The 13,985-nt window shown below is 41.1% G+C and overlaps 2 protein-coding genes and 1 non-coding gene across 9 annotated transcripts; 2 read left to right on the top strand and 1 right to left on the bottom strand.

Annotated features, from left to right (window-relative positions):
• Positions 1-772: 772 nt before the first annotated feature.
• LOC135543357 (tRNA (uracil-5-)-methyltransferase homolog A-like) lies at positions 773-7,629 on the bottom strand. Of its 7 annotated transcripts, none has more exons than XR_010456210.1 (9): positions 7,542-7,629; positions 5,768-5,859; positions 5,568-5,687; positions 5,068-5,435; positions 4,868-4,979; positions 1,712-1,775; positions 1,476-1,593; positions 1,264-1,357; positions 773-1,171 (listed from the first exon to the last, which is right to left on the bottom strand). XR_010456210.1 is itself a non-coding variant. In XM_064970572.1 (8 exons), exons 4-7 carry the CDS (start codon positions 5,115-5,117, stop codon positions 1,293-1,295), a joined length of 291 nt encoding a protein of 96 aa, XP_064826644.1. In that variant the 5' UTR covers positions 5,118-5,435; positions 5,568-5,687; positions 5,768-5,859; positions 6,996-7,244; the 3' UTR covers positions 773-1,171; positions 1,264-1,292. The 7 variants fall into 7 exon arrangements, 3 of the variants coding, with proteins under 3 accessions (XP_064826644.1, XP_064826651.1, XP_064826634.1); XR_010456206.1 differs by lacking the exon at positions 7,542-7,629 and adding an exon at positions 6,996-7,245 and having other exon boundaries at positions 1,269-1,357; XR_010456205.1 differs by lacking the exon at positions 7,542-7,629 and adding an exon at positions 6,996-7,244.
• A 14-nt stretch (positions 7,630-7,643) lies between these two features.
• LOC135543350 (ran-specific GTPase-activating protein-like) lies at positions 7,644-13,570 on the top strand. The gene is made up of 6 exons (XM_064970545.1): positions 7,644-7,762; positions 10,178-10,314; positions 10,832-10,989; positions 11,206-11,334; positions 11,448-11,516; positions 12,105-13,570. Exons 1-6 carry the CDS (start codon positions 7,748-7,750, stop codon positions 12,221-12,223), a joined length of 627 nt encoding a protein of 208 aa, XP_064826617.1. The 5' UTR covers positions 7,644-7,747; the 3' UTR covers positions 12,224-13,570.
• On the top strand, positions 11,560-11,689 carry LOC135551762 (small nucleolar RNA SNORA77). Its single transcript, XR_010457369.1, has one exon. It is a non-coding gene; the product is annotated as a small nucleolar RNA SNORA77 (small nucleolar RNA).
• Positions 13,571-13,985: the final 415 nt, after the last annotated feature.

Here is a 13,985-nt window from a genome sequence, read left to right as displayed (position 1 = left end):
TCTGTATTACTGTCCCCAAATTAACCAGAGATTGGGGGGGGTCTTTAATACACACATGCATAAAGACGTCAACCAAGGAGCTATTAAACTGAAATTCACTTTTATCCTGCCCCAAAGTGTACTATAAGATATCTACAGAGAACCCACATTAAATGAACAGCCTTGAGTCAAGTATTAACTCTTAGGGCAAGCATAACTCACATAGTAAGTTGCATGGACTCACTGTGTGCAATTAAGTGTTTAATGTGATTTTGAATGACTACTTTCTCTACCCCGCACAATTATCTGTAAGGTCTCAGTGGAACAGTGATTTTCAAAAAGATTCTGCAAAGGGGACCTATTGGTAGATGGGTACGTTTTTAAAAAGCATACATTCAATATCCCTTTGGATGGTGTACTGATACAGGCATTCTTCGTAACTCAGTTGCTGGAGAGGAAAGAAACCGTTCAGGGATTTCACCATGGGAGACAAATTCACCTTTCAGCGGAACAATTACCTAAAACAAGGTCTAATCTACATTGGAGTTGCTTTCCAAGATGACATTGAATGTTCCTGGGTGGTCTAGTTAGTTTTCACTTAAATCACTGTCAAGCAATGATCAACAACCAACTTGACAGAGCTTGAAGAATTTTCTAAAGAATGTCGTGCAAAGCTTGTAAGACTTACCCAGAAAGAACCACAGCTGTAATCGTTGGCAAAGGTGATTCTAACGTGTTGAATACTTATCTAATCAAAACTTGCCCCCCCCCCCCAAAGAATATTTTGTGCAGATTGACAGAAAATGACTAATCTCATTTTAATCCCACTTGTTAACAAAATGTGGAAAAAGTCCAGGGGTGTGAATACTTTCTGAAGGCACTATGTGGTAGATAACTATCTACTTCCCCATGGACTTTGCTGACAATGCTTCTGTTTAGAACATGTACAGTAAGTACAAAACATACCCTGTTGTCATTATTTCAGGTAAGGTAAAATGAAAATCTCTTCCGGTTTGTTGCTGGTTCCCTCAGCCTCGTCTTCCAGTTTGTTGCTGGTGCTCTGGAAACTAGTTCACCATCTAAAAGAGCGGCAGCATCTCAGTGTGTAGTCTAGGGGAAGAGGTTCACAGCCATGGCCCGAACCGGATGGAAAGGAGCTCCACGTACACCGTTAGAGGGAGCCCTGCAAAGACTACACAGAAGAGATCGGATTTAGAATCAGTTTCACCACCCCCATGGAGACACCATACTGGATGAATGGCCTGCTCATGCAGGATTTTCTACCTCACTCAATAAAGTTGTTCATGGCAGCCTTAGCATCGCATGCCACATAAACCAGCCTCTTCACATGCTCTGATTGCCAGAATGACCTTGGGATCTAGACATTAGGTAGTTGATCAATTAGTGTTTCTCCTTCCACACAATTGAGCAATACAGTGCATTGACAAACTGATAGAATGTGTGGGAGAGAGGCTCCAGTATCTTTTTGAGCATACGTAGGTCTGCTCTGGGTGGGTCCACGATGGCTGTGACGTTTGGGGATATGACAGTGCTGAGCACCATTTGAAATGTCTTCAGCAGCCTTTCCACAATGGAACTCAATGTTAATCAGCCCTGAAACGTTTTAGTCACAGTGAGGTTTTTGCTCTCATACCGTTACTGCAAAATGATTGAGGACTGAATAACTTTGGGCACATTGGTGCAGCTTGACCAATCTGATTATACCTCTTACCATTGACTTTGGCGTCCTTCTCTGTTTCCTGAAACATCTCTATGCCAATCACTTTCCTCACCCCCTGCAGGAAACAGAAAGACTGTGTCAACAGAGTAAATGACTTTTCCTTCGTCACACATTACCAGACAGATTCATCCATACCGTTGCTGTAATCAAGGTTGTGTTTCAAATAGACTTAGGTTCGAGTCATTAAAACTCGTTTTCCAACCACTCCACAAATTTCTTGTTAACAAACTATAGTTTTGGCAAATCGGTTAGGACAGCTACTTTGTGTATGACAAGTAATTTTTCCAACAATTGTTTATAGACAGAGTATTTCACTTATTCACTGTATCAAAATTCCAGTGGGTCAGAAGTTTACATACACTAAGTTGACTGTGCCTTTTTAACAGCTTGGAAAATTCCCAAAAATTATGTCATGGCTTTAGAAGCTTCTGATATGCTAATTGACATAATTTGAGTCAATTGGAGGTGTACCTGTGGATGTCTTTCAAGGCCTACCTTCAAACTCAGTGCCTCTTTGCTTGACATCATGGGAAAATCAGAAGAAATCAGCCAATACCTCAGAAAAAATAAATGTTGACCAAAGATTGTACTTTTTGGAGAAATGTCTTCTAGTCTGACGAAAATTTGTGGGCAGAACTGAAAAAGCGTGTGCAAGCAAGGCCTACAAACCTGACTCAGTTGCACCAGCGATGTCAGGAGGAATGGGCCAAAATTCCCCCAACTTATTGTGGAAGGCTACCCGAAACATTTGACCCAAGTTAAACAATTGAAAGGCAATGCCACCAAATACTAATTGAGTGCGTGTAAACTTCTGACCCACTGGGAATGTGATTTTCACATTCTTAATATAAAAGTGGTGATCCTAAGACAGGGAATTTGTACTAGGATTAAATGTCAGGAATTGTGAAAAACTGAATTTAAATGTATTTGGCTAAGGTGTATGTAAACTTCTGACTTCAACTGTATGTACGATGCCATGAGCCCTTATTTAAAAGTTTAAAAACATTCCCCCTGCAGCTCTCAATAGCACGGTTTCCCAAACTCAGCCCCCCCAGCACTACACAGCTGATTAAAATAATCAAAGCTTGATAATGAGTTGGTTATTTAAATCAGCTGTGTATTGTTAGGGCAACAACCAAAACATGCACCCATGGGGGGCAGGACCAAATTTGGGAAACCATGCTCTATAGTAGCTTCTCCAGGGAGATGCCAATGGTTCCTGCTCTGCAGCATACATCCAGCACAGTGCTGTCCTTGTCCAGCTGGGCCCATTCTCCTACAGCTGAGGACAGCAACTCTGCTGCCCCTGTGTTCACCTGCTCAGTGACATATTATACAGCTATAAATCATTGTAATGCCATACTTCAGAGACACTAACTTGGATGAGATGCTCTTAAAAGGGCTGAGGAAATACAACTTCCTGGAGCTCAATTTAATAATGCCAAATGGACCGAAGATGGTGGGTAAAAAGGATGAAGAGTCTACAGCTATGATACAGTGCCTTGCGAAAGTATTCGGCCCCCTTGAACTTTGCGACCTTTTGCCACATTTCAGGCTTCAAACATAAAAATATAAAACTGTATTTTTTTGTGAAGAATCAACAACAAGTGGCACACAATCATGAAGTGGAATGACATTTATTGGATATTTCAAACTTTTTAACAAATCAAAAACTGAAAAATTGGGCGTGCAAAATTATTCAGCCCCCTTAAGTTAATACTTTGTAGTGCCACCTTTTGCTGCGATGACAGCTGTAAGTCGCTTGGGGTATGTCTCTATCAGTTTTGCACATCGAGAGACTGGAATTTTTTCCCATTCCTCCTTGCAAAACAGCTCGAGCTCAGTGAGGTTGGATGGAGAGCATTTGAACAGCAGTTTTCAGTTCTTTCCACAGATTCTCGATTGGATTCAGGTCTGGACTTTGACTTGGCCATTCTAACACCTGGATATGTTTATTTTTGAACCATTCCATTGTAGATTTTGCTTTATGTTTTGGATCATTGTCTTGTTGGAAGACAAATCTCCATCCCAGTCTCAGGTCTTTTGCAGACTCCATCAGGTTTTCTTCCAGAATGGTCCTGTATTTGGCTCCATACATCTTCCCATCAATTTTAACCATCTTCCCTGTCCCTGCTGAAGAAAAGCAGGCCCAAACCATGATGCTGCCACCACCATGTTTGACAGTGGGTATGGTGTGTTCAGGGTGATGAGCTGTGTTGCTTTTACGCCAAACATAACGTTTTGCATTGTTGCCAAAAAGTTCAATTTTGGTTTCATCTGACCAGAGCACCTTCTTCCACATGTTTGGTGTGTCTCCCAGGTGGCTTGTGGCAAACTTTAAACGACACTTTTTATGGATATCTTTAAGAAATGGCTTTCTTCTTGCCACTCTTCCATAAAGGCCAGATTTGTGCAATATACGACTGATTGTTGTCCTATGGACAGAGTCTCCCACCTCAGCTGTAGATCTCTGCAGTTAATCCAGAGTGATCATGGGCCTCTTGGCTGCATCTCTGTCTGATCAGTCTTCTCCTTGTATGAGCTGAAAGTTTAGAGGGACGGCCAGGTCTTGGTAGATTTGCAGTGGTCTGATACTCCTTCCATTTCAATATTATCGCTTGCACAGTGCTCCTTGGGATGTTTAAAGCCTGGGAAATCTTTTTGTATCCAAATCCGGCTTTAAACTTCTTCACAACAGTATCTCGGACCTGCCTGGTGTGTTCCTTGTTCTTTATTATGCTCTCTGCGCTTTTAACGGACCTCGGAGACTATCACAGTGCAGGTGCATTTATACGGAGACTTGATTACACACAGGTGGATTGTATTTATCATCATTAGTCATTTAGGTCAACATTGGATCATTCAGAGATCCTCACTGAACTTCTGGAGAGAGTTTGCTGCACTGAAAGTAAAGGGGCTGAATAATTTTGCACGCCCAATTTTTCAGTTTTTGATTTGTTAAAAAAGTTTGAAATATCCAATAAATGTCGTTCCACTTCATGATTGTGTCCCACTTGTTGTTGATTCTTCACAAAAAAATACAGTTTTATATCTTTATGTTTGAAGCCTGAAATGTGGCAAAAGGTCGCAAAGTTCAAGGGGGCCAAATACTTTCGCAAGGCACTGTACATGACATGGGATACTCACCTGGAAAAAGTAATAAGGGGATATCCTGAACTCCAGGCCCAGAAGCTCCTCATGAATACACTCCTCTCCAGCTACCAGCTCACACGTCAAGTCCTCTGGGTTAGGGGATTGCCTTTGTGAAACGAACATTATCTGTCAATCACAACATTCCCATGTGCATTATTGCACCGTTAACTTGGTTGTTTTTCTGATGATCTTACCTTTGTCTCGCTGAAAAAAAGTACAGAGCGGTTACATCACTCTTTGTCATCCTCTGTGAAATACTCTTTCACAGAGGCTCTTCAGGGTATTTGATTTCTGCAGAGTCGAAAAAGGGCAAGAGAATCCCTAATAAACAGTTAAATGACTGACAGGATTTGAAAGGAGTCACTTTCACTTTTTTCACATTGTTCAGTTATACACAAGCTTGGGCTGTGGTAAAGAAATGTACACATTTATGCGTTCTAATCTAAGAAACACTACCACAGGAGCCCCCTTTGTACTTCCCCAGTCTGAAGCCTATGGTCTTATCATCTTCTCCATTCGCTCCAATACCAATGACGAATTCACACTTGTTCCTGTATTCAGTCTGCATGATAAGAGTAGGGGAAAGAGGATTAGGGTCAAAGTTGTGCATACCCAAACAGGGAGTACAGTCAGTGCATGTATTTTGTGAAGACACTAGGTTGTCAAACCCATTGTTGGTAGCTGAAAGACTCACTTATTCAATAGGATGACCAAAATGTCAGAGTGCATCTGGATTTAATTTCAGCTTCTTTCAGCAACTGCAAAGGTTCATCCAAGGTTGCCAGGTCAGGCAGCCACATATAGGCCTAACAGCCTGGGGGTTTCAGAACAACAGCACTCAGAGAGAGGTTCTGAAGGGATTTTTCAAGAGCAATTCTACAGTAGGCATTGTACCTGAGATGGATATGGGTGAATGTCATCCAGAGGGCAGCTTCTTCTGAACAAACAGCCAGAGCAGCATCGCTTTGTTGGTGTTGCCCATTTATCTGAACAGAAAAGGGGAGGACATAAAAACAACATGATGCACAGTCAGTTTTCCTATGTTTGGTTTGAGTTACACACCTTTCCTCTTTATCAATTGTTAACGAAGACATACTCAAATAAAGACAACCAATTGTTCTGTTCATTAGAACAAAGGAAGGACAACAATAAAGTAATCTCATTAGTACATTTCTTTGGTGTCTTTCATGGCTGGATATAATAATAAACAGGATATAATGCAATCGACTGCAGTAATCCTATCAATGCCCCACTTAAGGCCATTCTTTGTAAGTGAACCAAAGCCACACATGGCATGGGTTTATACATGTCTCTGTACCTAACCAGTCTCTGCAGCACCCCCTCCACCTCCTGCTTCTTCCTCCTCAGCTGCTCATCATAAGGTACGTTCCACAGTGGCACCACCACGTTGGCAATCTGCACACTGAGGGGTGCCACATCCTGCTCTGGGTCCTGCTGCTTGGAGAGGGGGTTGCCCGGCATCATCCCAACCCCTCTTCTTGAGGATAGGGTCAGCCTTGGGTTTGGCCAGGTGCAGTGAGCACCCGGCCTTTCCACTGCATGCCATGCACCATCTTCATGGCCTTGTCCCTCTCCTCCTCATTCTTTGAAAATCTCAGAGGTGAAGATGTCCACTTGGACGTAGCTGTACAAAATATTAGGGTCGGAAAAGAGGCTGCTTTCTCCTCCTCCTTCAGCTTCGTGTTCATCTGTTTTCACCCCGTCCGTCACATCTACTGGCTCTTTTGTCCCCCCCCCTATATTAAATGTTCTTTGGGGTCAGATGCATTCGTCTCTTTCAGTAATGGAGAAACATTCACTGGGAAGTCACCAACATCTGTCCTGTTCTTGTTAGTGGGGGTAGTTCATCTGGACTATCAGTCTGCATTTCATGTCAAAATACACATTTTACACATACATTATTTCTGCACTGCTTTAGGTATGCATCAAAGAAACCTGAAACTCTCACAGACCTTACAGAGTTGTTACAATTAGTGTAGCAAAGTGGCTATAAAGAAGATTTAGCAAAGCACATTTTTAAAAGCAGGAACTTAATATAGCACCGACTTTCTTTTTTTTTACCTATGAAATTACTATACATAAAAGCAAACAACCAAGTTACCTTCACTTTTTCTCCGATGAAGAACATTTGTTTTATGGGGAATTCAATGATAACTAGAATAAACAACGGGCTGCCATATTGTGGGACACGTGCTAATATGAACTTCGACACGAAGCTAGAAACAATTTCATCACTGGATTCTTCAACTGAAAATATAGAAGATGCATATTCTCCATGATTCCTGTTACTTGTGTAATAGCGGGATAACTCTATAAAAATATTCTATTTTTTCTGAGACAGGAAGTGAGGAAGCTGCTTGATCTACAAAAAAAGTGAATGGGTTGTTGTTGGCGTTAGCCACTGTCAGGTTGTTACTTTTGTTGACACAGAAATTGTTTCTAGCTAGTTACCTATCTATCCAATGTTTTAACCACACATGCCACTTTTGAGATATGTAGCAACATTTCACAGTTACCATTTTACAACACAGAATGAGATGTCTGCAGTACTCGAGTGCATTGCAATGCAAGTATATTACCATTTTTAATAAAGAAAACAATAATACACCGAGTGTATTCATGTTTCGTAAAATAATATCACACATACCATCATGACATTTCTAGAGCATTTTATACGCTTTAGAGCCCTTTAAAATTGTGTCGAAAGGGGGGGATGCTGGGATGGAGGAAACGCGAATGGGACATTTCGACGCGCGAAATCCATAGCACGAAGAGAGGAACTCAAGGCGAACGGAGAGTTTGGTTTTGAATCAATCAAACTAAATTCCGTAATCTACAAACATCTACATTAACATGGCAGATCCGAAGGTACGTTTGTGAGTTTTAAACCTATTTGTGTTCCGTCCATTTAATTAAATGTAAATTTAATTTCAATTGTGATGTTTTGATTGGCATTCTCAAAGTTTATCTTGCTAGGGTTGTGCCGGCTAGGGATGCTGATTTTTAACAACCTCGTTAAGCATCAGTATTGAAGGTCTAAAGTGTAAATTGGTCTCAAAACAATGACTTACTGGCAATGGTCAATCAGTTATACCTTTGTTGTATATGTCAGAAAAGTGGGTAACTCGATACTTGCCGCCCTTTATATCTGCTCCAAAGCTAAATGGCTGGCTAACTAGCCATCTAGTTAGCTAGCTAACAGAACAGTTATCTAAATATTTGATTGTCTGTGGTATAATCGTGCAACTACTATTTTCAAAATGATCATTTAAACCTAATATGTATTTGGGTATACATCCATGTACAATAGTTGGCTTTGAACCTAGTTGTATGTTATCCTGACAGTAATTGTTAGTCAGCTAGCTAACACGTTAGCTAACAAAAGCCAGTTAACTAGCTAGTTAACGTTAGCATATTTTTAAATGGCAATATTGTGGAAGTGTCCTGAGCTTACAATGTTTGTTTGCATTTTTATTTAAGAGTGGATAATTGCATTTAACTAGCTATATGTCATTGACACGATGGTTAAACCTATTTTCCATCTCCAGTTAACTAACTTGCTAGCTTGGTACTTTTCCGAATGGCCTAGCTAACGTTAGCTGGCTGGCTTGCTAACACCAGGCCGAAAGGAATGTCAACTTTCTCAGCGTGTGTTTACCATCTATCTAGCTAGAAAATAAGTGAACATTGACATACTGTTTGAGTTATGGCACTGTTAGCTATATAATCAAGCCGAAACTTCATTAGCTAACGTAACAAGACAACGATTGAAATGACTTGCTAGTCTTGTACGGAGACATGTTGCTAGCCATACAGTTACGTTACTCGGAACGCATGGAGCCTCGCGCCCCTTTCATACATTTTGTTCAGGCAGTTAACGTTAATCAATTCATCTTAAAGTAGTATCTAGCAAGATGGCTTGCTGATATTTGTGTCACGGTAGTTTTTTGGTAGCTGACTGCAAATTTGGCTAACTCATGTAAAAACAGAACTAACGTCAGTTATTTGTTTAAATTGGGCCTAGTTGTCCAGCTAACATAAAAGTTATTGTTTTGTAATTTATTGTCGACTTGCTTCAATTTTCTCTTCCTCTCCTCTTGAGCGTTTTTATGTCATGTTAGGCCATATTATCATGTTCTGTAGGAAGTGTGAGATCATATGATTTGCAAGGCCTTTTAGAAAGCCATCCAGCAGCAAAGATGCTTGGCTCAGCACCACTAAGTTCAGTTGCCACAGCAAATTGCACACAAAAGATAACCTCGAAGCCTGATCTCTCAAATCCCCCTATTCACCTCCCTCTGCAGTTAGTTGGTGGAGCCTACTGTTTTTACAGTCTAATACATTGACTAGTAAAGTACATTTCACTAACTTGAAACAAGAGGACAATCCAGGTGAAACTAAGAGTTTAAGCTGGACGGGGGATGTACTAAGCTATATGGAATTTATTTTTTAGGTCAGCTACAGTACAAGAATATTATTTTTTTACATGTGTTTAATTTGTCACTTAATCAGGGTTCCCAAGTGGCGCAGCGGTCTAAGGCATTGTATCTCAGTGCTGAAGGTGTCACTACAGACCCTGGTTCAATTCCAGGCTGTATCACAACCAGTCGTGATTGGGAGTACCATAGGGCGGCGCACAATTGGCCCAGCGTCATCTGGGTTAGGGTTTGGCCGGAGTAGGCCGTCATTGTAAATAAGAATTTGTTCTTGACTTGCCTAGTAAAATAAAGGTTCAGTAAAAAATGTACTTAAATACATTTTTTTCAACTGGTACCAGGGGACCTTCAAAAGTGTCTTGTCAGACCTGTGGGCATCCTAGAGCTTAACAACCGACCTGTTCGTGAGAGTCTCACCTTTACACAGAGGGGTCATGTTAGTGTGTAGCCCAAACTATTTTTGGACACCACAGACAGAAGTTGTCAGATCGGCTGTACCGACTTCGGTCCCAGGGTTGTAGAGCAAAACGGAGAACGTCATTGTGAGTCATCTTTCCGTCGAGGTGTCATAACAGTTTGTAGGCTAAATTGGTCGGATGCTACAGACAATTTTGTGAGTAGACAGATTTTTTGGGATGTCTCATGGTCTGACAAACACAGCGTTGTCACCTTTCACCACTGATATGGAAGGGTTGCATAGGCGGTTGCGGTGGATTGAGATGCACCCGATGCAAAAATATATCTTATCTCTCGCTGTTAAAAAAATAATAATATGCTAATTACATTTCAGTGCGGGAGCAGACATCTACCTTCGTGGGTTAACGTGTGTGTAAATCTTGTTTCATAGGAAACACCAGAAGAGCAGGAGACTTCAACAGACAATGCAGAAGAATCAAACCACGATCCCCATTATGAGCCCATCGTGTCTCTTCCAGAGCAGGATGTGAAGACGCTAGAGGAGGACGAGGAGGAACTGTTCAAAATGTAAGCTGATGATGAAAACCTTGAATAGCCTAAATCATTGTGCAATACTTAATTTGTAATTCATTTAGGGCTGAATCCTTATATCGAACTTACCTTCTAAATTTGTTGAATTTGCACTTAGGCATGCACTGTCAATGGGAGACTTAAATAATTTGTTTTACTAAATTGGAAGTAAGGATTCACCTCAAGTGTTATGAAACCATCCAGCCCTCTCAGGGCTCTACAGTGTGGAATATTTTACTCTCCCAAGCTCCTAAATAGTTTGCTGTGTGACCTGGAATTTTAATTTAGGATCCCCAATGCACCTAGGAAAAATTATTACCTCAAATGTTTTTCGTGTTGCTCCTAAATTTCTTTGTGTGTGCCTATATTTTTCAACGTAAGCACACATGCTCCTTGTATATCTAAAAAAAAAAAAAAAAAAAAGTTGGCATAGAGCCCTGCCTCTGTCACCCAGGTATTGTCACTGATTCCATGCACAGCTTCATCATTCTACCCATATTGTCTCTCCCCTCAGGCGTGCGAAGCTCTACCGTTTTGCGTCTGAGAACGACCCACCAGAGTGGAAGGAGCGCGGCACAGGCGACGTCAAGCTCCTGAAACACAAAGAGAAGGGCACCATCCGCCTATTGATGAGGAGAGACCGGACCTTGAAGATCTGCGCCAATCACAACAGTGAGTCACGGAAGACTCCCTGTCTCAACCAGTAGTGTTTATCACTGCTGTCTAGCGTGTGTGTGTTGGACTGAAACCTTTTCGTTAACCCATGCATGCTGCCTGTCCACCCACCGAATTACCATTCTAAGAATGACATGATGGTGAGGTATAAGAAAAACAAGTCATTGTCTCTGAGTCAGAGGCCTAATTCCTTTTCATCTTCTGCTCTTTCAGTTTTTCCTGTGATGGAGCTGAAGCCCAACGCTGGCAGCGACAGGGCCTGGGTATGGAACACACTCGCCGACTTCGCTGATGAGCATCCCAAACCTGAACTCCTGGCAATACGTTTCCTCAATGCAGAAAGTGAGCGTGACAACATGTCTATTTTAGTCACTGCGTTTAGCTTTTAACAATTCAGTCAGCTTTCTCATGCAAAAAGTGTGGCTGGGGTTTCAAATAACTTCTGTCCTTTTCAGACGCTCAGAAATTTAAGGTGAAGTTCGATGAATGCAAGGAGGAAGTCAGAAAATCTCAAGATGGATCAGGTTGGTGTACATTTCTTTTCTCCCACATTCTTTCAGTCAGTATGCAGACAATACTCTGTTCTCTGCTGCTCACTCCAGCCCAGAACTTTTTATGTCTGCTAAATTAACATACAGAATGTAACAACTCGCTGGCCTACTGTTAGGCTAATGTTGGTATGTTCTGGCACACTTAGAATTGTTTTCTCTGTAATATTAATGACAAAGAACATCCATTGTTGAGCAGGTCACATGTTAATCACTACTCAGTAGATTAACCTTGCGTAATGTATCGGTGGAACGAGAAGTCTTGGGAAAAACTCAAACTGGAATATTCTTAGTCATTGAAATGGCAGACATCCCCAATGCCCTAAAACATGCTCTTAAATGAAGAGGACTGTTACCGTGCACTGTTGATGTGTAGCCACCCTTTTCTACATCTGCATTGCTTGCTTTTTGGTGTTTTGGGCTGGGTTTCTGTATATGCACTTTGTGACATCTGCTGATGTAAAAAGGGCTTTCTAAATACATTTGGTGTGGAGCCTCATCTTGGCCACTGTGACACCACACTGACGAAGAGTTCATGTCTCATCTTTCTGTACTTCTCTGCAGGAGGAAACGTTGACCGTGCAAACAAAGTGGCAGAGAAACTGGAGGCACTATCTGTAAAGGACGACAAGCCCAAGACACCTGAGGAAAAGAAAGAGGAAAAGGCAGAAGAGGAGAAATGAATCCAAGAACTTGCTTTACTGATCTTCAACTTGTCATTTCCCTCTTTTTCTACAATAGACTCTAAAGAAACTGAATTTGGACTCTTGCATATTGATTTAGTTTTTTTAAAATGATTTGTTTGCCTCGAGAGATCGCAAGACCTTGGTGCCACACAAAAAGTATCCATTCATTCAATTGTGCCCCACCCCACCCGCCCTCTGGTTTCCATCATGGAAAACAAGCTGTCTGTACTACTCATCTGTGTCAACTTGACATACTGTGAAATGAGGGTTGTGATATGATATTGGTAATTCCCACATTGGGTAAGTCCTTTTTTTTTTTTTTTTTTTTTTTTTTTTTTTTTTTTTTTTTTTTTTTTTTTTTGAATGAATGAATGAAGCAAAGATAGTTTTATAGGGAATAGGACTGCTTGTAAGTGCCACACCTAAAATGGAAATGGGCAGAGATGAGCTGTAATGTCTTGGTATGCATCTCAATATGGAGTCTTCCTCTCCTTTGTCTATACTGATCTGAATAGAGAAGAGGTGAAACCCCTAATATTTGTCACATTTAATACAACAGGTGTACACTTTCCAGTGGAATGCTTACTGCCCTTTGCAACGATGCAGAGAGAAAAATGGCAACCTGAGAGGAATAAAATACACAAGAATGAAGCTCTATACAGGGAGTCCCAGATCAATGTGCAAGGGCATGATATATTTGAGGTAGTTATGTACATAAAGACAGGGAAATGTGGTGGATGCTTACCAGGCAGGAGTTTGCTTTCACCTATCTGCTGTGGTTCAGATGAAGGAGAGGAAATTAATGGAGAAAGACACTTTGGACCATTGAGACGTAGCCATAAAGTGTTTAACATTGGGTGCATTTTGGGTACTGTAGTCCTTGGACCAGTTATCGGTGACTCGTATCTAAGATGTCCTGCTGCAGATGATTTGATGCACATAATTCATCAAATCACAAAGGTGTTTTTTGTTTCATTTTTTTTTGTTGAAGACCGATCACACCAAATCAAAATGTAAGATGATGGTTCATCAGACTTTGGTATAGGCTACAGTACTTCCTGGCTTGGGTACTCTTCCCGGTGGCTCAAGTCTGTTTTAGGGCATAATACATTCCTTCAAACTGAAACTAAAGCATGTAGAAAATGTATAGTGCAAGAGTGTAATGATGCGGTATCAGGTGTGCTCACCATCCTAACCTGTACCCACTGAGTTGACCCTGCCCCTTAGGTGCATCGACGCGCCAGTGCATCTGTAAATACATGTACAGGATGGAATGTTGCTTTTCATTTGCACTCAAATGGTTTGAGATGTTTCCTCCACCTTCCAATAAAAGCTCTCAACGACCCTTTTGTCTGTCTATGTTGCATAGGGTGAGGAATTGCTAAGTGGGAAGAGCAGTAGAGCCAGTCTGGTATGGAAAGTCAAGGCTATCTCAGGCTGCCTTGCAAGATGGTGAGGGTTGAAATTTTGATACATCTAATGGTACACATTGAACTATTAAAATGTTCTTCAGTTGGTTACATTTGTTTGATAATCAATGCTTGTTCACCAACCTTTCAAGTTCCGTACTGTATCAGAACTGTTGTGACTAGTGAAATGCATTCTAATATATTCCAATTGATGGTGCTGTTGTAGAGAAGGCATATTATTGATGATCCAAAGAACTGAAATGTCATTGAACAAATATGTCCATTTTGATCAACATGTGTCCCTGAAACAAGTCAACACCAATATACTGAACAAAAATATAAATGCTACA

Source organism: Oncorhynchus masou, chromosome 1 (assembly GCF_036934945.1).
Source record: "Oncorhynchus masou masou isolate Uvic2021 chromosome 1, UVic_Omas_1.1, whole genome shotgun sequence".
NCBI classification, from domain to species: Eukaryota; Metazoa; Chordata; class Actinopteri; order Salmoniformes; family Salmonidae; genus Oncorhynchus; species Oncorhynchus masou.
Note: the sequence above shows the minus strand (reverse complement) of the source record. Positions and strands in the feature narration are given on the sequence as shown.